This window comes from Crocodylus porosus, unplaced genomic scaffold, assembly GCF_001723895.1.
Source record: "Crocodylus porosus isolate Cpor-Errol unplaced genomic scaffold, CroPor_comp1, whole genome shotgun sequence".
Taxonomy (NCBI): Eukaryota; Metazoa; Chordata; order Crocodylia; family Crocodylidae; genus Crocodylus; species Crocodylus porosus.
This window is the reverse complement of record NW_017728914.1, coordinates 22,497,365-22,523,210: the sequence shown is the minus strand read 5'-3', so window position 1 is coordinate 22,523,210 and position 25,846 is coordinate 22,497,365. Positions and strand designations below refer to the sequence as shown.

Sequence of the window (25,846 nt, the reverse complement as noted above, 5' to 3'; positions counted from 1 at the left end):
CCCCATGGGCTGGATAGAATGGCCTGGCAGGCTGCATTTTGCCCACCCCTGTATTCCCTGCTGCCCTCCCCTGATGAATTTATAGGCAGCCACAAGATCACTTCTCTCAGCCTTCTCTTGCGAAGGCTGAAGAGATCTAGGTCCCTCAGTCTCTCCTCGTAGGCCCTTGCCTGCAAACCTCTGACCATACGAGTGGCCCTCCTCTGAACCCTCTCAAGATTCTCCACATCCTTCTTGAAGTGCAGCATCCAAAACTGGACAGTACTCCAACTGCGGCCTGACCAGTGCCGCATAGAGGGGAAGCATCACCTCCCTGGACCTGTTCACCACGTACCTGCTAATGCATGATAAAGTGCGGTTAGCCTTCTTGATCACTTCGTCACATTGACGACTCATGTTTGTCTTGGAGTCAGCTATGAGGACATCTACCTCGACTCCTGCATCTAAGCATTTTGTGACCTGGTCATAAAAAGGAACAAGGTCAGTCAGGCAGGATCTACCTGGAGTGAACCTGTGCTGATTTCGTTTCAGCATTATTTCCCCTGCTGGGCTCCCACAAATGTGATCCTTAATGATTTTTTCTAAATTGAATTGACAGGTAGATTCATAATGGCTACACTTTATCTAAAAACAATCTCCCAGAGTACTGTGCAGGCTGGTTCTGAGATAGACATGTCAATAATGGTTATAGGTTTTTGCCCTTGCAGCTCCTAGGTGATCATATTCCTGTGATGTGATGTCACTGCTTTATTGTTTGTTACTGATTAATGAATAAGGGATAATGCCTTCTATTTTAGAAATGTCTTTCCTTCCTGAGGTACCTGGGAGTCAGGGTGTGTTAAGATCTGTCTGGTGGGAGACTCACTGGAAGGTTTGATTCCCCATTACTCTCATCGTGCTTAGTCTATCAGGGCTACATTGGCAGTGATGCTTCGCTTGTCCCCTTAAACTCATCCCCTGTCTACACTGGAGACCAACCCCAGCTTTTGCCTTGCCTTAAATGCATTTCTGCTAGTATAAATCCCTTGTATAATGATGGTAAAGCTCTAACAGCCACAGTATACGCTTGCAATTTATCCTGCATTCAAACAGGGGTAGTTTCCATAAGTGTAATAGAGCAAAGTGCAAATGCTAGGTGATAGGCTTGTGTGGGTTTCTTCATTCAACTGCAGTGAGTGCTGGCAATTGGTGGCAGTCCATGGTGCAGACTTTCTTAGATGACAACATTCTCTGACTTTCAAATGATTAAGATTTGGTATTGATGACTTCCTGAGGGAACTGGGGTTTTTCTTCTTTTTTTTCCTTCACAGGATTTTGGCTACACTATGTGAGAATGTACCTTTAGTATGGGAAGATGAAATCGGGTCAGACATGAAGTTATAGGCTCCAAGACTAGCAGGAATATCAAAGCTGGAAGTGTTCTAGATGCCTTGGTTCTCTTACTTTCCTATCTGTACTTTCTCAAAGCCTTCAGATAAGATTTTTTTCAAGTAATTTTGCAAGACAGTGTTTGCAGTGTCAGTTCTTCATCCTCAGGACTTTTCTTAGCTTTTCTTATTCCACATACAGTATTTTACTCCTTTTAATCCCATATGAACTCTGAGCATTAGCTTTCATATTTATTTAATTATTACAAAGAAACTCTCCAATATATAGTCAACTTTTGTCTTCTATTTCTGTAATTACCTTTTTGACACAAATCAATAAACATTAAATATATTAGTGCAACTATTTTACAACAGTTAGCTCACTGTCTTTGTTATGAGTAGCTACTTTGTATTAAATGCGTTTTCTTTTGTTCTTTTTAATATTTTATTGCAGAAGTATTAAATTGAAATTGCCAAGCACACAGATGTAAAGAATTACAATACTCATGAAGAAAACACCTGAGACTAATGTGGGACTCATCATTAAAATGATAGAGTAACATTTTGTATTTCACTGTAAATTTTCATGATTTCAGTATGAGTGTTTCTTTTCCTTTTGGGTAGACTGACTCAGATGGATGCTTGACCTACTTCACATCATATTGTTGCTATTGTTTCTTTGATTATATGCGGTATATGGACTTTGATAGGTTTATTGGGCTTTTTAGAGTAGTTTTATTTTCCCAAGTTTTCAAAGAACCTGTATAATAAAAGAGAAGAGAGAGTGTTTATGATATCTTCTTGTTCCATAATAAAAACAATTAAATGGGAGCATGCTGTGCTTTTCTGATTATGCAACAGTGGTATGAAGGGATTGGATGATTGCTTTAATAATATTTGTCTCCACTGTGTTATTCTTTTCAACAGGCTTTCAGATATTCAAATGGATCAACATGGATGTGCTCAGATCAAGAAAGGAGGCATACTTATGGCAACTAATTGTTCCACACACCTCTACTGGGTCTGTAAAAAACCAGCAGGTATTGATCTGTAGAATGAATAGTTCAGTCCAGGTGGCCTTATGCCCATGACATCTGGGTGTATGATGATAAAAAAAAATACTTTGCCAACAGAATGGACCTCCAGATTTTGGAGATGGACAGTGCTGCACGTTGAAACTTCAAGTGGTATAAATCAGTTTAGCTCATTAATTTCAAAGGATCTCTGCTGATGTATAGCAGCTAATGATCTTGCTCCTTATCTCCACATTGTAATTTTAAAGTAGAAATTACTATGCAAGCAGGGTTTAGAAAAGCATACGAACACGCTGTTTTTAACATAATGAATGCGTCTTGAAATGTGATCTTGCAGTTTCTCCTATGGACCAACTCTGAGGAGTAAAATTGTGAGGTACTGTTATGCCATGGTATCTTATGATTATATCACGTGGTGGTTTGGGCATGGTTTTAGAAATGGTAATTTTTTAATAAATTGTAGCTAGTGTGTGGCGTTCCTTTTGTGACCACAGAAATTACCAGTTTGATTGTATAAAAGTACTTATCCTACTAGAGGTGTTCATTAAAATAGTATAGATTTCACTTTAAATGAAACCTAGATTTGCCCTGCTGTTCAAGCTTTCCAGTTTTATGTCCTGAAACAAAACTCTAAAGTAATTTTGTACAGCATGGAGCACATTAGAAATTGATGCAGTAACCAATGAAAATCTAATGATGAATGCAGTCTTTAGCTTTGCTCTTCCTGCTCATTAGTTTCTAGGACCCTGATGAAAGAAGCACTTAAACATTAGGTTAAGCTCATTACGAATCAGAATAACACTTAGTGTACTTGAGTCCAGTAGATACTTCAGTGTTGTTCTGAAAAGGGGATCCGTTTGCGAGATGGAGCGTAGTTATTCTAGGTGAATAAGTACTGTTTCTAGTTTAATTTCACTAGTTAAAGGAGCTGTTGACCAAGTTAGTGTGCCTTTACTGTTCTCCATTATTCAGGCTCTATGTACTTGCCAGCCTTCTTACAAAAAGTTTCTTTTTCCTTGCAGACGTTGATATTTTCTTGGAGTATCCTGGGAATCTTTTGCTTTCTCTTGCTGAGATAGCTCAGTACAAGACCCTAACGGAAGCCAAGTTCTACTGTGCAGTGACAGAGACGTGTACTGGAATAAACAGTTGGCCATCCAAGTTTTCCCTCGTCTCAGGAACTGAAATGGTGACTGCAACCATTAGAAATACAGTTTACTTGAAAACAAGTAAGAATCCCTTTTTCTGATAATTATTTTTTGATTACGCGTATATCATTTTTAAATGAATTGCATTTTGTTTTGTTTTTTATAGTGTGAGCAGAAAGTCACTATAATATATTTCTGTTTCTGTCACTAGTAGGAGTCTAGCATAGAGCTGAGCTTGGGAAGTTGAAGTGGGTGCTGGGATTCTATCATTTGTGATTTTGGGCAACTTGGTTAGTTTTCGTCTTCGAATAAATGTAGATGATACTTGCCCACTTTGTAAACTGCTTTGGAATCTGTCACGGGGCAAGATCCCTAGGGTGGCCATGATACCCCTAGTAGCTCTGCAACTGCCCCAAGGGCACCCTCTTGTCTTACCTGCCATGTCTTGATGATAAAATAATAAAATCAGGAGGCTGCCCATGGGTCTTTGCATGGCCTTGGTCTGCCGTACCTCACAAGCACTCACTGGTTCTTGGGCCCTTCACTGGACCTCACTCCTGTACTGTGCCACACAGGAAACCTCAAACTTTATGGGCTAGGTACATGGCTCCAGACCTCTCCTATACCAGTCCCCATGCCTCACAGTTACAAGGATGTTGTTATCTCTGTTGGGGCCTCGGCCTACTTGGCCTCTGCCCATTTAATATGGCTAGACCTTCTAGCCAAGGCCCACTTGGTTGGATTTGGCTCTGAGGCACAAGTGCCAATTGGTTTCTTCTAGTCACTGGGCCCCTGGCCCCTGTCTGTTGGGCCCCTGGACCTTGCCTGACTGCATGCCTCTGGCGCTGGGCCTTTGCCTTGTGTAGCTGCGCCCCTCTGGTGCCAGGCCCTCCGGCCCTTGTCTGGTTGTGCCCCTCTGGGTACTAATGAGGCCTCTGTACCTCCCCTTACAGCCTCATCCCAAACATTGAGTACAAACAGTAATACAAACATAAGTCCCTGGGCTATAATGTAAAAATAATAATGAAACTGCACTCTGCCCCTTTAAGAAGGCAAACTTCCTCCCCTAAGACAGTATGTCCTCTAGCCCTGGGCATCTTGTGGGCTTCTGGGGCATTTTAACATATGCATGCATCGGAGCACTGGGTGTTTTGAAAAGCACCCAGGGCTGCAACACATGCAATTGTGAATGAAAACACTTTGGAGGTGCTTTAGTTCAAAAGCTCACCGCTGCCATTTCCTTAGCACTGACGTGCATTTTGCTGCTTATGCAACTGCATGCGGCGCAGCACAGTTTGTCAGCTTGTGTGCGGAGCAGACTCGATTAATTGAATCTGCTCCGAAGTGGCCGATCTCCGGTGGATCACTGGAAAAAAAGTATGTATATAAATGCCCTTGGAGCCTTACTGCTCTTGTAGGCATCGAAGTAGGCAACCAAACGCCTGTGGGTAGCTCTCTTGGGCAGGGGCTCCTTCCCATGGCAGTCTCCAGAAACAGTAGACTCTGCCAACCCCAGCCCTGAACTTTTATGGTCCCAGGGCTCTGCCTCCTTCCCATCAGCTGATCGCCTGCAGGTGCTGGCTAATTACCTCATTAGCTTGTTGCTCTGGCAGTCTGCAGCTGTGGAGCTCTGTCTAGTCTGCTGGGCTCCCTGGCTAGGCTGCTTCTGCCCTTAAAGGAACAGGCGCATCTTAGTGGCCTGCAACAATCCATGAATGGAACGCAAAAGCTGCAGCAAATCTCGCCTCAGTCCCACCGTTCCAGAGCTCCAGTGGCAACAAAAGCAGTTTGGTTCTATGTGTACAAGTAGGGAAGAGAGAGTTTAATTTGAAGTCAAATTCCAGACAGGGCACCTTAGTGACTGACTCGTTCAGAGAGGCATGAGCTCTTGTAGGCAACAACCTACCTCATTAGATGCCAGGAATGAACATTCAAGGAAGCCTTGTTGGAAAGCTTATTGTTCTGCTTCATGGGGTATAGCTATGTGGTACTGGGCAGGAGTAGACTGCAGCAGCTATTGGCTGATCACAGGGAAGAACATCTGAACTTTTATTTCTTCAGTATATGGAGTACACATGTCTTCAAGGAGCTGTGCTGCATCACTGAAGACATGTATTGTGGGTATGAGACTGAATCTCAGAAGACTGAATTTTGGGGTGCTTCACCTTTTTATAAGGATTCAAAAACTCATGTTATTTTACCCAAATAAGTGCTATTGTAATTGTATATAATTTATATTCTGATTATAAATGGGAAAAATGTCAAAGGGGGAAAACATGAAGTGAACCAGTATGCAAGAGCTTTTGGAGGACAGGAAAGTTTAATTAACGATGCATTATACCATAAAATTCTGTAGATCCCTTTAATACTGTTACGTAGTATGCACAGTTCTGACTTCATACTAATAAAATAAATAGTCCAATTTTTAGTTAACTGTAAGTCTTTCTTACTTGTCCTCTAGCAGAATGGTAGGAAACCACAGCAAAGGACTTTTTCCTAAATGTACAGGCCATGTGATGTTTTTTAAGTCGTCAAAACTATAGTAAGTAAATAGCATGCAAAATAAAGGTAAATGCTCTTTCTCAGCTGTCTGGGTTAGATTCTTTACTCATGCCCTTCTTCCTAGGTTCAGACTGTGGCAGTCCACTTGGTGGATTAACTGGCAATGAAACAAAGACCACCTGGCAAACAAACCATGTTTATAACTTCTACCCATGGCAGCTGTATCCAAATTTAGAAAGGCTTTTCTCTCAGATTGTGATGAGGGTATAAATCCATTTGGGTTCCTTGCACTAAGCCAGTCACATCAACAAACGGTTATATTCTGACATATTATGGTGTCTTTAGGACTTTTGATAAGTAGCTGTAGGATATGAACATTTTAAAAAATGGATTACATCATTTGATAAAAATATTATAGTATGGATTGGAATATAGAATGCAGGGCACATCTATACAAGATGCTTTACTGTGTGATAGAGCTAACTACTGCGCAGTAAGCATCTGTGTCTACATGTGCAGATGCTTACTGTGTAGTAATTGGCTCTAATTGTGAGTAAATATGCTACCTGCAAATACAAGTAGTAAATTTACTCAAGATTACTGCGTAGTAGTGCATATGTAGAAGCCAAATGTGCTGTTGGGCAGTACGGGGTGGGAGATTTCTCCCTGCCCCTGGGAGCTGTCTGCTGCTGGGGCGGGCTCTGCCACTGGAACCCGGACAGAGCGGCAGGGAGTTCCCAGCCCCAGCTCTGTGATTGGGGTGGGCAGGGCTGGGGTGCTTATCTCTCAGCGCCAGCTCCAGGGTCACAGGGCCAGCACTGGGAGGTTCTTTGGGCTAAGAATAAACGAGCTATTTGCAGTCTATATAAAACAGAGGGCTTGTGGAAGATCGTAATCTATAAATAGACTCAAAGTTAGTGGTATAAATGAAGAAAGGGAATTATTCACAGCTTAAGAAGATGGCCCAAAGGTAAGGAAGAAAAAATTTAGGGAAGATTTTTTTTTTACCAGCAATTAGGCAGTACGATTAACTCCTAGGGGAAAGAGTTAAGGTGACAGCATCTTTGCAGATACTCAGAAATGGGTTAATTAAGAAGTTTGTGGCAGTAATGTAGGAGGCAGTCTCTTACAATGCTAACTTCTTTCTGATGACCCCTGTCAGTTTCTCAACATTGAATGAATTAGTCATTGAATAGACTGAAATGAAGAAAATGTTTTTCATTGTACTTACCAAAGAAGATATCCCTGGTTAGGCAGGTTTAGAATCTCCCAGGTACTTAGTGGCTTCACCATTTCAGTGATCTGACTTTCTTAAACATGTAATGCTTCAATAACATTGTTTTAATTTAAAATGTAAAGGACTGTGATAGAGTCTGGTAAATTCTTAATGTAGTGTTGTCATATTTTTGGTGTTGCATTTTAAATGCATTTTGCTCTTTAGAAAACAATTTCTAAACAATTTGATTTAACTAAAGAAGAATTTGAACTTGTTTTTTGAAAAAAAAATAAACCTTAAAAAAAGTATCTACCCTGGCTACCTAAGGAACTGGGATCTCAGATCTGAGTCTCTAAAGGTTAGATTCTTGAGTCCCAGTACGGATTAATAATATAACTGGCTTTACATTCATAGGTGCTGCACATACTTGGCTATCTTTTAATTTTAAAGAACTCATCATCTTATTACAGAAGGGTACGTATAGATTTAGGTGCTTAGTTTTTAGGCAACCCCATTTAGAAATTTTGACTTAAACGCTTTGGCCTGGGCTCCTTTGATCTGATTCCCCCTTCCACCACATTGATATTTTGTGGGTGACTTTTTGGCTCAGAAGGTAACGTTGATTGTAAGGATGACAAAATATTTGCTCTGAAATGTGTGACATTAGAAAATAGAGCTGTGTGATTAAGACAGTTTATGTCATTTGAAACCCAGATGCTGCTAGCCGTTTTTATCCAACACACACTCTTATCTTGTTCTCACTCATGGTAATAATGCCACTGTGTGCATAGGAGATTGTAAAGAAAATGAGAATTAAAATGAAAGAAATCATTATTCAGAGTTGTAAACCTACTGTTAATATTTGAAACGTTTTGTGTTTCCCAATCTGAAGGCTGTGTTTCTGGGCAATATGGATATGGATGTAGGGAAGCCTGCCCCAACTGCCGTAATAACCTACCTTGTAATAGCTTGACTGGGATTTGTGATGAAAACACCCGTTGTCTTGCTCCCTTCAGCACAAGGAGTTGTGTAATAAGTAAGTTCTAACAAAGGGTGCCATGAAACAGCTGCTTTTATACTGCGTTTTCTGGTTGTAATCCACATAAAAATTAGCTGGTTTGGTTTTGGGATCAGGGAAGACATTGACATGAGTCTAGAAGCTCTTGCCCAAGCTCTTTCATTTTTCACTGGTTAGTCTTTGAATCTTTGTTTATGTGTATGGGTTGGTGTTTAACAAGAGACCTAGAATATCGACTTGCCCTGAAGCTTCTGCTTCCCAGCACTTCACAGTGAGCTTGATTGCTGCCTCCTTCATGAAAGAACCTACAGTGATTGTGTTGGATGCTACCATTTTCCTATAACATAAAGAACAGGTAGAGCAGCAGTGCAGGCTTCCCACTTTAATGTGCCAACAGCTGTGGCCTTCATGCACATTTAATTTAGTTGGCTAAGACTGTTATAAGTTTTTGTGCCAATGTATGAGTGAGATGGCTTCTTTTCTTGCCTCATATTTTTTCCCCTAGTTAATCTGCTTTGCTGTTACATAGAGAATAAAATTTGACCCTGGTTCCCCACTGTGAAGACAGTCCCCAGTAGGGGTAGCACTGCCATAGTCAAGTTTTATATTACCGTTCTTTACTGTTACAAGTGCAAAAGATGTGGATGAAGTACACGGGACTCTCTCTACTCCAACTTTTACCAGCTCCCTTGGAAATTTTGGCTCACTGGTATAAGTTTGAGAAGCCATGAAAGCAGCACCTTAATTATATCTCTTGATCAGATTTATGTGTATGATCATTTACTTGCATTTGCTTTTGTCCCAAAACTCAAAATGCAGTAAGTACCAGATTTCTAAACATGGAGAAGAATCACCTATGTCCAGGGAAGCTTAAACTCTTACAGGCAAAGACAGAACAAGGGAAGAGGATATAATGTACAGCAAAGTGATGGGAATGATCTTAGATTCATAATTTATTCATGTAAGAGGGTTTTATTGTTTTGTTTTTGAAGTTTTATATGCTTAGTTCCCACCCATCCTGACAATTCACTTGTCCTATGCATCAATTTCCAGCTGCAGAACCAATATCTCTCCCTCCCTCCTTAAAGTCGAACAGCTTATGTATGAAGTAAACAAATAAAATCAGATGACTGAAACAAGTACAGTGAAGTAAGAGCTGTGTTGCATAGTATAAAGTTACTGTAGGGAGAGGAAAACCCTATAAAGAAGTTATGTGAAAGAACACCTGCATTTTGCATCAGCACTTAAATTTTGCTCTGAGCAGTGCATTTTTATCAGTAAATATGCTAAAAACAGAAGCAGCTAGCGTAACATGTCCACACTGAAGCAGTGTTATTTATCATGGAGGCCTGAGAATAATAGGCAACATCATCATAGAGGTCGGGGTATAGGATTAAGCAAACTAATAATCTTTGTTCCTTTAACACCTTTTGTTCCAAATGCACACTTAATAAGATATATAGATAGGTAACTGGTGCTGCAGACAGCAACAGTGGCCTGATTCTCCAGTAATTTCATTGAAGCTAGTGGGATTGCATCAGTGTAAAACTGACCTGGTGCATGGAACAGTAAGACCTTTGCAAACTGTACAGATGGAGCTACAGCCACGTCCGGAGAGCAGCAGCTGAGCTACTATTTACACAGGAGATGCTGTTCAAAGCTAGTGTTTCAAGAGATTTTCACTAAATAAACCAGGGCTAATGCCACATTAAAATTAGTATAATGACTTGTCTGTACAATCTAGAAATTGTATTTTCTATATGTGAGAAGATTCACACCTTACTCTCTCATCCTTCAAAAAGTCTTATGACTTGATGACAGGACCCTTGTGCACCTAAGTATTTCTAGGATCACAGTCTTAACAAAGGTGCTGACATGAGTCCAGCTGTCTCTCATGTGCACACAATATAGGTTTTATGGCTTACTGGTCTACCACCAATGTCTGTGTGTAGCCTTCTCAGGACAGGTAAGGCAGTAGCTGCAGTGGACATTTTTTAATGCCTGTCACCTTGCACAGGTCCTGCACAAAGCCTATGAATCACCCAAATCCCACTTTTGCTGCCAAAGGAAGGCATAAGTAGGTCTTTGAACTGAATAAACTCTGTATCAGCCCTTTTCACAGTGAGTATTTTTCACTTAAAATGAAATGCATGCTATTTTGTGAATGCAAGGAATGTTGAGATTTTTGTAATGGTAAATGTCTGTAATTTTATTTTTGACATGACACACCAGTGCTGTCTTTATTTTTGTTTTTGTTTTTAGGCACAGTCAGTTTAAAATGTCCAGAATTTGGTTGGCAATACTGGAAGAGGTATTGTTACTTTATCCTTCCAGCTAATTGGAAACCTTGGAAGGATGCCAATACTACCTGCAGTCGGTACAGAGGTGCTGAACTCCTTTGGTTTGAAAGTGTGGAAGAACTGGTACAGTTATTAAGATCATCCCTTTTCTCCTGTTCAGAATAGTGGCACTGTAAAGGTGTTATAGTAGAGGCTGTTCTTGTCACACTTACATGGAACACTAAACATCACAAAGGTTGTACATGTGAAGAATATGCTTCACTAGGCATCCAGGGAATTTGTTTGACCTTGATGGGGATTTTCTGGCATGGAAAGTCAGCATATTTGGACTCTTAGATAACACCCTTTTTCCCTTCTCGTAGTTTAATTTCTTTTCTTTTCTTATTTGGATAAAAATAATCAACCCACAGATGCCTTTTATTTCCATGTTCCTTTTTATTTCTGAAAACTTGTTTGCAGACTTGGATAACAGCAGTTGTGTTTGGAGAAACATGGACAGGATTGCAAGATATAAATCAAGATGGTATCTGGGCCTGGGCACATGAAGATAGTGCATCTAGTGTTTTGCCATGGTTTGTATATGAAATAATTAGGAGTTGTTCTGATGTTTAGTTTAATGTGTTTGTGCTACAAAAGCACAGTAAAACAGAAGTCTTATCTGTTTTACTATGCAGATGCAAAAGAAATCTCAGTTTTATTACAGCCTTAGACATATTGTTAACTTGAATATTTCATTAAAATCTTATGAAGTCCATTCCACTCAGTACAGGAAAATATTTAGGCATTGTTTCATAGAACACTGAATATATATGTATATTTATGAACAGGATGTATATATTAATATCATATTTACAATCACATTAGGAGGCCCAATTTAGACCTCTCTTGATCCATGCAGAAATAAGGCATGTGATTGAAAAAAGGCATTACAGTTCAGCGAGTGTAGTCTTCATCATCCTGTACATAAATTTGTGAACTTCTTCTGAAAGCTAGTTAGGTTGTCTCCTTCAACTACCCCTATTAACAGGATATTCCAGAACTCTACTTCTCTAATGGAAAGAAGCCTTCTTCTGATTTCCAACCTAACTTTTATTTGTGTTCAGATTTGGCCTATTTTTTTTTGTGCCCGCATTTTCCTAAATAGCTTTTCTACCATCCTCATGGAAAAACAATCTTGTCTCTTCTCAGCTTTCATTTTTTTTTATACACAAAACAAACCAGCCTTTTAGACTGCTCCTGTCATATAGGCTCTCCATTCTCTCAATATGTACTAGTAACCACTCTCTTCACCTGTTTGTCTGAATTCCTCTCTCTTGTGCATAGTCATCCAGCATATTGTACACAATATTTCTGTATAATACTTTAAACTAGGGGTCACAGCAGTGGTCTGTGTTGCGCTATATTGTGCTCAGGCCAGGCGACGGCGCTGGGAGGGGAGACCATGGCAAATTTTTGGGGGCCAGCAGCCCCCCATGTAGGCCCGCTCCCAGTGCTGTCTGGCACACCTCAGCCTCAACTTGCAGCCAGCCCAGCCAGCGTGCAGATCCAGGGGCACACAGCCCTCGTTCACCCCCTTCCCTGCACCCCCTGGGCAAGCTGCTCGCAGCTCCACTGCCCTGGCTGTACAGGGCCTGCCCCTGCTCCAGCTCTACTCCCTCCCTCCCTGCCTTTGGGGGTGGGGGTGCAGATTGAGGCCCCAGCGGTGAGGGAGGAAGTGGAGCGAGGGTTGGGGCCTCAATCTGCTCTGCTTCCCCCCTCCAGCCCTCTCCCCTTCCCCACCCCTTCCCCCACAGACTTATGGACTGGGGAGGCATGCTCCCAAATATGTTTTTCTCCCTTTGCCTAGATCTGCCCCCACTTCCTTCCTCACTGAATTACCTGCTGTGGGGGTGGAGGGTGGTGCACAGTAGATCTTAGGTTACTTTTAAATGCCAAAGTTGATCTACTTAAAAAGGTTGGAGACCACTGCTTTAAACAATATAAAATCATTGTAGTGGTATAATTCCAAACTTAAACTCATTCAATACAGGCAGTGGTCCAGCTGCATGCCTAGCTTTGATTGTACCAGTTAATAATTCTTTGTCCTTTCTTTTGCATCTCTTGTAATATCTGACATTTTTAAACACTTTTATCGTTAAAAATCCATTTGTCAGAATGGTGAGTGGATACTGTTCTCTATAACAATATAGAAGGAGGGGTTTTTTTGGAATCTTATTTTGTCTTATATTCTAGGAACGCCATAGACTGTTGATGAGGAAATTATCCCCCTTTCTCACTGCTGTTTTTTTTGTTAATCCTGGTGGGCAGTCAGAGACAGTTTTCATATTAAATTCTAGTAATTTTTATTCCTTTGCAGTGGATTATTTTTTCCATGTCTCTTCCTACTCATGTTCATTGTTTTTGCTGTCCTTCCCTCAATCCATCCCAGTTTACTGACATCTTAGGTGAGTTAGATACAGTCCAAAAAGAACTGATGCCCTGAATTGTGTTTTTATTTTCTGCAACAGGCTAGTTCTAAAAAAGAAGAAAAGACAGCATAGATGTGTTGAATTGACAGCTGATAAATACGTGTCTGTAGCAGACTGTAACAAAGCCAAGGGTTGGGTGTGCAAAAAGGCAGCAGAACCAGGTTTGAAGTCTGTTGATTTTATATTAATTTTTTGTGGAATTTCCTTTGACCAGTGGGCCAGTATGTGAAAGGTTTAAATATGAATTGAATAATGCCTATACCTTGTTCTGTCTTTGCATGGGGAAGAATTTCTACTTTATCAAAATTAGCTTACCCTATGTGGTTGAAGATTTTATTGTATTTCCCAAAGGGCAGAAACATTGAGCACTGATAGAAGCATCCTATAAAGTGTCTCAAAAAGTTTCACTAGAGCTTATTCAAATCATTCCAAAAGTGAACTCTAATAACTGCATGTAAGTTCATCAGAATGCGCTGAGGTTTTAAATACAGTTTTAACACAGCCTAGAGAAAGAGACAGTATGAGTTGTATGTGAATAGACATAATCTAGTCATATAACTTATGCCGAGCAAACGAATGTGGAATAACAGCAAACCGACTGTTAAGACCAAGGTCAAAGTATATCATGCTTGCATCATCAACGCCCTTTTATATGGCAGTGAATCCTGGATTACACTCTACTCAAGAAAAAGCACCTCAACAGCTTCCACTTACATTGCCTTTGCCTCATTCTAGAAATTTCCTGGTGGGACAGAGTTGCCCATGGTGAGGTCTTGGAACATGCATCCGTTTTCTTCTCAGTCAGCATTATGTGCAGAGAATGGACAATGGCCCAAGGATCTCTTGTATGGAGAACTCTTAACAGGAAGGTGACCATGTGGGCATCCTGATCTCTTTCAAACATGGTTGCAAGAGAGATATGAAGGCAATGAACACTGAGCCAAATGACTGGGAGAAGATTGTTGAAACGAGGATTGAAGCACTTGGAAACAGCCTTTGAAGCATGAAATAAAGGCTTTTGAGGAAAGGAGAGCCCCATGTTCAGAGGAGAGAAGAAACCTTGGGAAGAACCTGCATCCCATTCATGACTGTTAGATATGAAATTCACATGTGAACAGTGCAGAAGGGACTGTTGTTCAAGAGTTGTGCTCTTCAGCCACACTTGCAGGTGTTCAACAAGATGTTGTCTCAGTTCAATTCTGTTGTCTTGTAAGACAGACAGATGCCTTTAACAGCCTAGAGAAAGAGACAGTGGGCATGTCTACATGTGCTATTAATGTGATTAATAGTAAATTAATTAATATGCTTATTGCATAGTACATTACTATATGGTAAGCCTTCCTTGGGGGCATGACTATACTTGCACCCTGTTGGGAGCAAATCTGCTCCCAACAGAAGCAGCCCAATACAGAGATGTTCTTGCCCTGCTGCCCCCCTGCAGCAACCAGGGGGAGGGAGCTCCAGGCTCCCTGGGGTGCTAGCCCAGGGGTTGGTCCTGATGTACACCAGGATGGGAGACAGCTGCTGCTGCAGCGGGCAGAGCTCTGCCAGCCCCATGCATGTTGGGACACAGCTGCCATGCCCAGTAGGGTTTTCCCATCAGTTGGCTCACTGGGACCTCATTGGGGCAGCTGCTGGTGAGCCCAAGCTGGGCAGGGATTCCCCTCCCAGCAGTGGGCTGGCTGGGACCTGTCCCATTCCAGAGGGCTCCCTGATGGCTGAGCGAGTCAGTGAGCTCCCAGCTGAGTGAGGAAGCAGATAGCTCTCCAGTCCCAACGCTGCTCAACTTCTGGCTTGTGTGGGAATCTGGAAGCCACACAGCACCAGGATGGGGATGAGGGGCAAAGAGCAACCTCCTCCCGGTGCTAATTGGCTCTTGGGGAGAGCCGGAAGCAGAGCAGCACCAGGATGGGGGACAGAGAACTCCCTCATTCCCTGTGGCCCTCAGCTGGTGTAGCTGACTGGGAGCAATTTTGTTATCAGTCAGCATCTACATGAGTGTTGCTGCATTGTAACTACTATATAGTTAATTTAGTACCTGTATTTACTCAAGGTTTCCCTCAAGCACAGAGGCATTGACACCAACAGCTAAGAGGAGCAAGATGCTGACCGTTCGGTGTGGCACCATGTGGTCCACCAAGGTGTAAACCACTTTGAAGCCCAACGACTCAATACTGAGCCAGAACTGCACAGGTGGAGGAAAGAGAAGGAGACCAGCTGAGGATTGTGACTCCCACTCCCCCATGCAACAACATGCCCCCATTGCCGAAGAACATGTGTATCCAGAATCAGGCTCCTCAGTCACCTGAGGACCCATCAAGCCTGATGGACGTCATCCTCGTCTGTGAGGGACTGCCAATAATGACAATGACCATGCAGTAGATTAGTAAAGCTTCTCATGTAGACGTGCCCAGTATAATTTGTATGTGAACAGACATTGTCAATACAAGCTGCTCCTTGATACTGCTGGGCATCTGAAGTTTTATAGAAAACATAACGTTGTACATATTTTCCAGAAATGGCTCCTATTAGCTTTATTATTATTTATGTTTAAATGTTGGCTGTGAAGAAATGCAAAAAAGGTCTCATGTTTCACTGTCAGCAAATAGCTGGTATTTACAGACTGTGCTTAATGACTATTCATATATGGAATTAAACATCTTAAGGTAGTTGAGTAATGACTCTTAGCCATTCCATTAAAATCTCAGATGGTAAAGGGTAGTGAATATGAACTGCAATACATGTACATTTTACCAATATACATTAATCTGTAACTATCACCTCATCTGTTATATACTGTGGCAGTCTTCCAGTAAACCATCAGTGAGTGAAACTTTTTTCTTTCTTCAGATCTTGACGTGTTCATGGGCTTTTGGGATACAGTAACAGTCTCTCCAACATTGAGACTGTCTAATAACTACACTAACCATACATTGGCCAGAGAACAATGTGTAAAGCAGAAACGTGGGTGCCTTGGCTATATGCTTTGGAGAGATGTTTATTTACTGATAAATAACTCTGAATTGGTTATTGGTGGATTTGCACCCAGTGTCACATACCTAAAATCAGGTAGTATACCTTATTTGGATATATCAGTAAATTCCCCCCCCACCGTTAAATAAAATGTCTTCATATACCAGCTAGCAGCATGAGGCTTAAGTGGATACTATGCATAGTTTTTAAAAATTCTGTTTTGGCTTAAATTCTAGTGACCCCTAGCTGAAAATTGCTAACATTTCATTTATTGTAAAGAGAAGGAACAATTTATTCAGCATGTTTTCTATGAGAAAATGTCCATTCTAACCATAATGTTTTTTTCCCAAGATTGGTATGTGTTTCATTTTTTTTGAAGCTTGTAATGTTGGATACTATGGACTGTCATGTGAACAGGAGTGCTCACGTTGCTATTGGGACATGCCATGCAATAGCATATCTGGAGAGTGTGTGGACAGTGTTGTTTGTGCTGTACCAGAAGATGTAGGGGCCTGTGATTTAGGTAAGCATTTATTTTAAAATCTTATCTGTTTGATAATTGGGATTAAAACTGAGCGTTCCTTCTTCCAAAGGTTTAAATAAAAAACCCATTATGCGGTAGTGGATCCAGCTCTTCCATGATTTTTTTATTTTTATGGTATGCAGTGTTTCCTTATAGCCAAATAAGCTTACATGGGAACATGAAGATAGTGCCTCTGGTTTTTTGCCATGGTATGTATATGAAGCAATCAGGGTATTCTGGTGTTCAGGTCAATATGTTTGTGTTACAAGGGCATAGTAGAATAGCAGTGTTATTTAAAACAGCTCATTTTATAGTATGTTATTTTTCTTATTTTTAAATTTGTGGGAAAGCTTCATTAGTATGCAGTAAGGCAGAATCTGCATTTGCCTTCACTAGTGTACTTTAACACTAGTAAACTCCATCAAATTGCCTTCCACTGTTGTCATTCAGTGGTAGAATCCTTGCCCTCCATGTGGGAGACCAGGGTTTGATTCCTGGACATGCATATAACTACAGCCATTGAGCCACTGAATGGCCAGACTTGGTCTGGCATTAGGATCCTGTCTCAATGGTCTGAAGGGGGGATGGGAGGTCTGGGCAGCCTCCCCTCCTCCATACTCCTGCCTAGGTGTATGCGTTAAAGGGCCTGGTGACCTGTCATGCATACACCATGATCCAGAAGGATTGATGATTGTCTACTAAACTATCAAATTGGGGTAGTCATGCCAGATCTACTCTAATATATAACAGAATTAAGGTGACAAATCCTTCGTATAAGCAGATTGGCTTTACTGACATACAGTGTAGCTATAATAATAATAGGCTTATTCTGTCTGTCTGGAGCACTCTTGATAGATTGTCTCAGCAGCTAATCACAATGCTTACTGAAACAAGCAATACAGACAGAATAGCCATGTTATTCTTATAGATCCTGAGGCATTTTAAATAGATCTGCAGGCAAGTCAGAGCTAGAATGAAGCACTGGGGTCCCCCACTGCAGAGTGGACAGGCTTCACTGAAGGCGGGGGGAAGCCTTGAGGCCCCAGGGGGCGCTGCCGTGGTGGAGGGAAGCACCAGGGTCCCCTGCAGCTTGCAGCTCGGGCTGCGTGATCCTCCAGCTGCAGGAGACGCAGGCAGGCTCGGGGGGCGGAGATCGGGCCCCTCGCCGCTTCCCCTCACCCCTGCTCAGTGGAGCCTGCCCATCAGGTCATGCAGTCCCTGAGCTGCGGGGGGGAGAGTGGAGCAGTACTTCCCTCTGTGGCGGCAGTGCCCCCTAGGGCTGCCCAGATGGGGTGCTAGCTGTGCAGGTGCAGCCCCAGGTTGCAGACAGCACTCACTGGATCCAACGGTGCATGGGGCACTGGAAGCCTGCGAGTGCCCAGGGAACCTTAGGCTTGGCAGGCTTCCAGCACCCTGTGTACCATCCCTGCCACCTGGGACTGCCCGGGAATGGCTGGCTGCCCCAGGAAGGCAGCAGGAGGGTGGCTAGGTGTGCTGGCAGCTGGAGAAGGCGGTGGGGATGGTGTATGGAGCACTGGAAGCCCACCAAACCTGGACTTCGCCAAGCACACCCGAACTTCCAGCGACCTGTGTACCATCCCTGCTGCCTACTCTGGATAGGGCCCTTGTACACATGAGGAATATCGCTGTTATTTGTTACCTCGCAAACTAAAATACGTGGGATGTGTTTTAGTTTGCTACATAAAAAAGTACAGTGCTACATATTGCTGAATGTGTGCACTGTTACGAAACGTAATGGCAACATGCTGCCAAGTGTGTACACTGTTACTCAGTTAAACCATTAAAAAGGGAAATTTCCTCACGTGTACAAGGGCCCGTTCTCTGACTATGAGCGAATCACAACGCCAGACTTCTGACAGAATATGTATTTATATTCCTCAGCCTATGTTTACACATGGACAGCTTTATATGTAGCCTTGTCAAGGGTGAGAATTTTTATTCTGTTTGAATTATTCAGTCAAAGGATAACTAAAAATCCTGTATTTAAAGAAATACTTTTGCAATAAAAATTTAATTGCAAATGTTTTGCGAGTTAAAGCTTTTCTATATTGAATTTCTTCCACGTTCTCCTGAAGAGAGAAATAGAGAGCTTTTCACTGTGCTGCCTGTAGAAGAATCATGTTTAATAAATGCATTTCAAACATCTCTTTCTAATACTTGGGGAAGAAAGCGTTTAAACCAATCTGGGCAAAATCAAAGGGATGCAGTCAAGACTGATGAAACTGACACGTGTCTGGATTAATAGACCTGGCTCCTTCCCTTGCTGTACCTGTTTCTGTGGAATTTTTCAGGTGCTAAAATTACGTTTCAGAACCTTGCCATCTCATGTGTTTGCATCTTCTGGCCTGTGCCTGGGAACAGATAGTCATAGAGGAGTAGTGGTGTAGTGTGGAGATTTTAGGCCTGGTTTTTCTTGTGTTTCCCTGAGAAAGTACTGTATTTTCTCACATATTATATACATTTCCTCCCAAAATCAGCTCCCCCCCCCCCCAATCAAAAAAAAGGGATTAAGTGAGGAAGTTGATTTTTTGTCTGGGATTGGAAGCGCTGTGGTTTAATTCCCCCCCCCCCAAAAAAAAAAATATTGGGGGGTGCTTATTAAGTGGGAAAGCTATTTCTCTGTCCAGGAGAACAGCTGCGTTATTACTATTCAGGTAGCTGAGGGAAAAACTAAATGGCTCATTGCTCTTCAGTGTACAGGTGTTAACAATCATCTCTTCTTTATATTGGTGTTGATGTTCCATTAATCAAGCTAACCTTTGCTGTCTGCTAGGTGCTGGCTGGTCTCTCTACTCTTATTTCATAGCCTTTTCAGTATACAAACACCCATGGAGATCAGTCTTCAGCAGCAACTAAGGATTTGGCTGTAGTTAAGCCTGTACTATATTCCAGGATGGGTTGTTTGTGTGAAATGTGTCTGTTTTCTCAGAAGAACATAAGAACACAGGAAGTGCTGTATTAGGTTGGACCAATAGTCCATCTAGTCAAGAATGGTTTCTTTTTAAAGGAGAGTGCTTTCTTCAGAAGAATAGCCCAAGGTCTAAGTACCACTATCATTTTCATCTTCCAACAAGGGCCTCAATGGTTCCATGACTTTGAGCTGGTTCTCTGCATAGGTGTGAATTTCCATGTCAGACCTGGGGTGAATGTCATCCTTTTGCAGCAGGTCTCCTGCTGTTGGCAGTGATTACTAAACTGGCATTTACATGAGCATTTGCTCAGTTTAGCCCAAACAAATTAATATTTTTGTGTATGAATATATGGCTGCCAGGTTTGTGGGCATGATAAAGACCACTAGTTAGATATATAGCCTCAGGAAGTGAAACAGTTGCCAGTCTCTTTCAGTTTTCTAGAAGTAATTACACAACACAATATCTAAAAAGCTATTAGAATAGAAATGGGAATAAAAACAGCTATGTCGGGAGAGAAGCATGAGAAGCCAGATATCCCAGGGAAAAAAAAAAACTTTTTAGCCTTAAAAGGAAGCTGTTTTATAGGATTTGCCATTTTCTCTTTTCTTTTAATGTCAGGCAAGTACAGCTTGAAGTGTCCTCTTGGTTTTGGCTGGTGGTACAGGAATGGATGGTGCTACCTTATAGAAGGCAACAGAAGTTTGAGCTGGATGGAAGCCAGGCTGTTTTGTAGCCATTTTAAAGGAACAAGTCTGTTGCAGTTGGAATCCTCTGCTGAAAAGGTTTGACCAGGAATAGTTTTCCTCTTACTTGGGAAGCAGTCTGATGCTTTCTTGTAATGGAGACCATGGAAGGTACCATATTTCACAGTGCATAGCAAGGTTTGAAGCCCAATTCTTAACTCTTAAAATTCAACCTCGACTTACACATGGTACCCTGTGAGTGGCACCAGGGTTGGCGTTCAGCTGGCATGGTCCAGGCAGTGCTGCTTGCAGGGGATGGGGCCACGCCAGCAAAGTGCTGAGCCTGGCACCCTCACAGGTGACAAAGCTGGGATCGGAAATTAGCTGGTGTGGCCCTATCCCCTGCAAGCGATGCTGCCTGGGCATCACCAGTGCTGCTTACGGGGTGAGGCCTCACCAGCTGAGTGCCAAACCCTGTCCCATCTGCTGCAAGCAGTGCTGCTCAGCATGAGCCCAACCCCATCTTCTGTGAGTGACACTGGACTCGATGCTCGGCAGCAGTGCTCGCAGAAGACAGGGCCAGGGTTGGTGTTCAGCTGGCGCAGCCCCACCCTGTGAGCCCAGCACCACTTACAGGGTTTGGGGCTGTGCCAGTTGAGCCTGACCCCTGTCACTGTCCCCTGCTAGTAGCGTGGCCCCAGTTGAGCGCCAAGCCCAGTGCCACTCGCAGAGGACAGGGATGGGGCTGGGCTCGGCAGTCAGCTGGGGTTGCGCTGCTCGCAGGGGACAGGGTCGCACCAGCCGAGCATCAAGCCTGGCCCTGTCTGTTGCAAGCAGCGTTACCAAGCCCAGCACCTCTTGCAGGGGATGGAGCTGGGCTCAGAGCTCAGCAGTGCCCCCAGTGCATGGGGCTGGGCTTGGTGCTCAGCTGGTGCAGCCCAACAGTGCCACTTGCAAGGGATGGGGCTGTGCCAGTTGAGCGCCAAGCCCAGCCCTGACTTTTACACTGTGCCTATGAAAATCCTAATTTCTCATCGGAAAATGGAGAATCAACCTGCACGCCATGTCAAATTATACACCGTGAAATACAGTACATATCCTTCCTAATTTTTTGCATGCTAAGGGCCTTGTTCCAAGGGTACCCCATGGACCTTAATTTTAGGTGGCTCCTGGAGCTCTTAACCCCTGCATTGTCCACACATTAACACGTGAAACTAGTTTTAAGCACTCGTTAGGTATTTTAAAGTTATGCCATCCAGTTTACATTTATTTCTGATTGTGTTACCCAGCTCATGTTACACTAATCTGTAGCCACTTCATTCCCGATCAGGCCCACTGCTTCCTTGGGCCTCCCAGTTGGGTTCCCGCGCTTGTTCCCCAGAAGCCCAGATCGGCCCACTGCTACCCTTCTCCTCTTGGAATGGGCCTGGGTGTTCCCCGGCCCCCCAGCACCCCATATCCATGCTCACCACCACCTCTTCTCCCCCCACCCTGGTAACTTTTGTCTTTCTGTGCTATCCCGGGGGAGCAGGTAGGGAAGGGAAAACCCCTGCTTGGCATCTGCTGCTGCCTTCATGACTGCTGCTGTCTGGTGTGGGCTCAGCTAGGAGAAGAGCAGCAGCTCAGTTGGGGATGGGGTTGGGGCTGGGCAGGTGGGGTTCCCCTTCCCTGCCTGCTCCCCTAGGACAGTGTTGGTTTTTCCCCTGGTAAAGTAAGCTGGCGGGGAATGAGGGAGTCCTGGGAACAGGGGAGTGCAGGTGGGAGCCCTGGGGGGCACTGGGGAAAGCCTGTAATGGGAGCAGGAGGAAATCTTAACATTTCAGTTTTCAAGTCCCCTGCTGCTCTGAACTTATGGCTCCAAACTCAAGCCAGCACTAACACTGATCAGCACTGGAGCATCAAAAGGTGTAGTGTGTAACTAGTCCTGGGGAAAGGGGTGGGAATAGCAGGGAATCGCAGGTAAACCCTCTGGTTTAGAGGGAAAAATATCTGTGTGATTTCCTCCTGCTCCCTCGTCTTCTGATGGATATTTGTTTACATGTTTATTGCTAGTGCTGTGTGGACCATTCAAAATGTCTGTGTTTTCTGTGTTAATAAGAAGCAGAAATCGAGTTACATGGAAAGGTAGCAAATGAAAACCTGTGGTTTAAATGATATCAGGTCTTGGAATAACACCTAAAAGTACCAGTTAAAAACTGAGTTTTCTGTATCAGTTTGTAATTTAGTGGATTGTGTTGTTTTACAGGACTGGCTACACAAGATGATAAAATGGCCTGTGTGGATAGGAATGAATAGGGCGACATCAGATTCTGCGTGGCAGTGGATAGATGGAGCAACAGTTGACACTTGGTACAATTTCCTCTCTTAGTATTTGTAACTTGTAATAGGTGCAAAGTTTGTAGGTTGGATACTGTTCCCTATAGTTGCTAAAGGTTTTGAATGCTTGACTTATTGTTCTCTTGATCAAGCTAAATTAAACTGTGTATATCAGGACTTTGAAATATCAAACTCTCCCAAAATGTTAATTTAATATTGTAGGGGCAAATTTGTTGAATTAATACACTTTTTTTTTTTACTAGAAACTGAAAGAAACATATATTCTGTGTGTGCACAATCCAAATACAGTGTCAACAGGTACCATGGATTCAAATATTGCCTGATAATTATCTAGGTCATGGTATAGTACAATGGGTATCTAAACTGTAGTAGGACAGTGCTTTAAGGCAGTGGTACTCAGGCTTTTTGGATGAATGGACCGTTGTAACTCTGAAATATTTTGCGGGCCACCAAGCACTGTTACCAACTTTTTATATAAAAAGGTAGAAATGGCAGTCCAATGGCTAGGTGAACCGCTATGTGTACACACATCACAGTTTGGGTACCATGATATTAAGTCGTTGTCCAGACTAGGATTGAAACTTGTGTGGTGTACCATCTAACATCACACTTTTCAATTGTATTGTAAAAAAGTCCAGAATAACTTTCCCAAGGGATAGGAGCCTCCCTAGGAAAGTTAATGTTACCAACACTTTTGGCAATGATAACTTTTCTGTTTCTTATCACAGTAAACAGAAAATTATCATTGCCAAAAGTGTTGGTAAGATTATATTGCACTTTTCTTTTGGAATAACACCTTAAAGTACCTCTTAAAAACTGAATTTTCTGTATCAGTTTGTAATTTAGTGTATTGTGTTGCTTTACGGGACTGGCTGCAAAAGATGATAAAATGGCCTGTGTGGATAGGAAAGAATAGGGTGACATCAGACTCTGCATGGCAGTGGGTGGGATGATACTTTTCTTTTTCTCTTTTACCTCATTTCCATATCCCCCAACCTTAGTTATCTTGTCCATATAGGTTATTTTCTGTTCCTCTTTTCTTGGCATAAGGTTTAATGAAATGTAATACATTTGTTGTTTTGTTCACTTGTACCATACAATATACACAGGATTTATAAATCTTCTGCATGAGAAGTGTAACTTTACTGTTGAAGTTCTTGTGTTTTTAGGCTGATTAATGAGGGTAGATGATGCACCATATTCTTGTTGGGGTTTTTCCCTTGCATTTTGAAATGCATTTTGGAATTTTGCTTGTTTCAGGATCAAGGTTCAAGGAAATGCAACTGCAAACTGTGTTGCTGTTTGGACTAATGAAGCGACTTTACAAGGAGTTGATTGCCTTTCAAAACACAATTTTGTGTGTAAAAGAAGAGAATGTAAGTAACTAGCTAGCTTTTCTTTTCACTCCTTTTATTTCTTCCTCTGTTTCTGTAAGTTCTTGTTAATTAGTTACAAATGATTCAGTATTTTAACGTGCGTTTTTCCACTTGGAAATACAGGGGGTTTATTTTGCTTATAATTTTCTTCACATGCTAATGTAGTTCTGTTGTCTTCTGTGCAGTTGCTATTGGTTTGTTTAGGTGTGACATCAAAATAAGGCCCAACACATTCTTTACTATATAACCTTGCTTTTTCATACATAATAATTATTATGTAATATAAAGAGGAGGGCTTTGATATCTAAATGGCCTTGTTGTAGACTGGCACCAGATTTAATTTTCCAGTTTGCATAAATTTAGGTATGTAACTGTACATTATGTTTCCTGGTATAAATCTTGATTTCCTTTCCTTTAGTAGCTTGCTATGTTAAATGGTTTTAGTTAGTTGAATACTAGGCTCTAAGTTAGACTAGGAAGAGGTCATGTGATGCTTAAAGCACTGGGCTGGGCCTCAGGAGGGTTTGAATTCAGTCTCTGGCTCTTCCCCAGATTTCTTGTGTTGTTGGTCAAGTCCCTTAACCTCTCAGTACCTTAGTTCTCCAACCACTGCAAGATAGACATAGTAGTTTTTCCCTGTCTTTCCCCAGTGAGAGGATAAATCCATAAATACTGGAGGAACATATATAATTTATGATGACAGAGGCCATCATTTTGGGAATCTTTTTTCTCTCTTTCTCTTCCATGTAGCTGAAAATATGTTTCAGTTTTATGCTGGCTACATCATAATGCACAGACAGAATGCGATTCCAAAAGTGCACTCTTCCCTTAAATCTGCTGAAAATGCTTGCCTGTATGAGAGAACACACTGTACTGGAATAGTCTATGCAAAGAAGCAGTATCACTTGATTGGTGGAACAGAAATATTTAGAAGTTCTTATAAAGCTGACTCATTATATCTTAAAACTGGTAAGTATTTAATGGGTTTGTATGTATAGTTATAGTTTTGTATTTATATTTGTTATATAAAGTTTGTGTTTGATTATATCAATCAGAGTACAAATATGGGCTATGCCCTCTTTTATAGAATGTCTTTTGCATTCAGTTTTCCATTTCCATCGTTCATTAAAAATTCTTTCATGTCTCTGGATCAGCCATATAGCGATGGGCCAGCGGTGACTTCCCAGAGTCAAGTGTGAACTGGGACTCTTCTGCCTAGAACTGTTTCAGAAATTTTCTTTTTTCAGTCTTGAAGGACAGAGTAGGACTATTAAGAGAACTTAAGAAGGAAGTAGGTTTTTAGAAATACACAGGATAGAGATGGAAAGATTATTTTCTCTGACTCATTGATGTGAACTTGAAGTAACTCACCTTACAACAGTTAGTCCTGCCTTCGTTTAATAAATTCAGAACCATCTCCTCTGTGTGTATGTAAACATGAATTATAACAATAAATATAGTCCCTTATACAGAGAAAAACCTACATAGTTCAAACAGAGATTAGGGATTCATTTAGTCCGCAAACTAAAGATTTTCCTTGCACAATCTTATCCCCTTCATGTTTTTTTGAGGTGCCTGTGAGTGGGATTGGCTGGCCTGGATGTATTTAAAGGCAGCCTTTTACTGATGTTAGGTGATTTTTTTACATATGAGAAAAGGTCTCCAAAACACTAGTTGAGAGCTGTAATTGTATTTTAAAAACTGAACAACCAGAACCATGGGATGTACCGTGGTTGCGTCCAGAGCTCCAGTATGAAACTGAAGCTAGGCCAGTTGAAAGTCTCTGGGCTAAGGTTAGAGGGGAGAGCAACAAGGATGATGTTGTAGTGGGTGCCTGCTATAGCCCACCAGGCAAGGGGGAAGTGGTGGATTTGGCTTTCTTCAAACAGCTAGTGGAAGTTTCCCAATCATGAACCCTGGTTCTCATGGGGGACTTCAGTCATCCTGACATCTGCTGGGAGGGCAATA

The 25,846-nt window shown here is 42.1% G+C and overlaps 1 protein-coding gene across 1 annotated transcript in view; it reads left to right on the top strand.

Annotated features, from left to right (window-relative positions):
• The window catches only part of LOC109310035, a 94,041-nt gene that overhangs the window by 35,008 nt on the left and 33,187 nt on the right, over nt 1-25,846 (top strand). The window contains exons 14-25 of the mRNA XM_019534984.1: nt 2,295-2,407; nt 3,424-3,630; nt 8,160-8,303; nt 10,548-10,708; nt 11,045-11,157; nt 13,093-13,214; nt 15,904-16,122; nt 16,406-16,549; nt 20,101-20,264; nt 22,411-22,514; nt 23,763-23,878; nt 24,629-24,847. Coding sequence (XP_019390529.1) covers nt 2,295-2,407; nt 3,424-3,630; nt 8,160-8,303; nt 10,548-10,708; nt 11,045-11,157; nt 13,093-13,214; nt 15,904-16,122; nt 16,406-16,549; nt 20,101-20,264; nt 22,411-22,514; nt 23,763-23,878; nt 24,629-24,847 — 1,826 coding nt within the window. The remainder of the gene's footprint in view (nt 1-2,294; nt 2,408-3,423; nt 3,631-8,159; nt 8,304-10,547; nt 10,709-11,044; nt 11,158-13,092; nt 13,215-15,903; nt 16,123-16,405; nt 16,550-20,100; nt 20,265-22,410; nt 22,515-23,762; nt 23,879-24,628; nt 24,848-25,846) is intronic.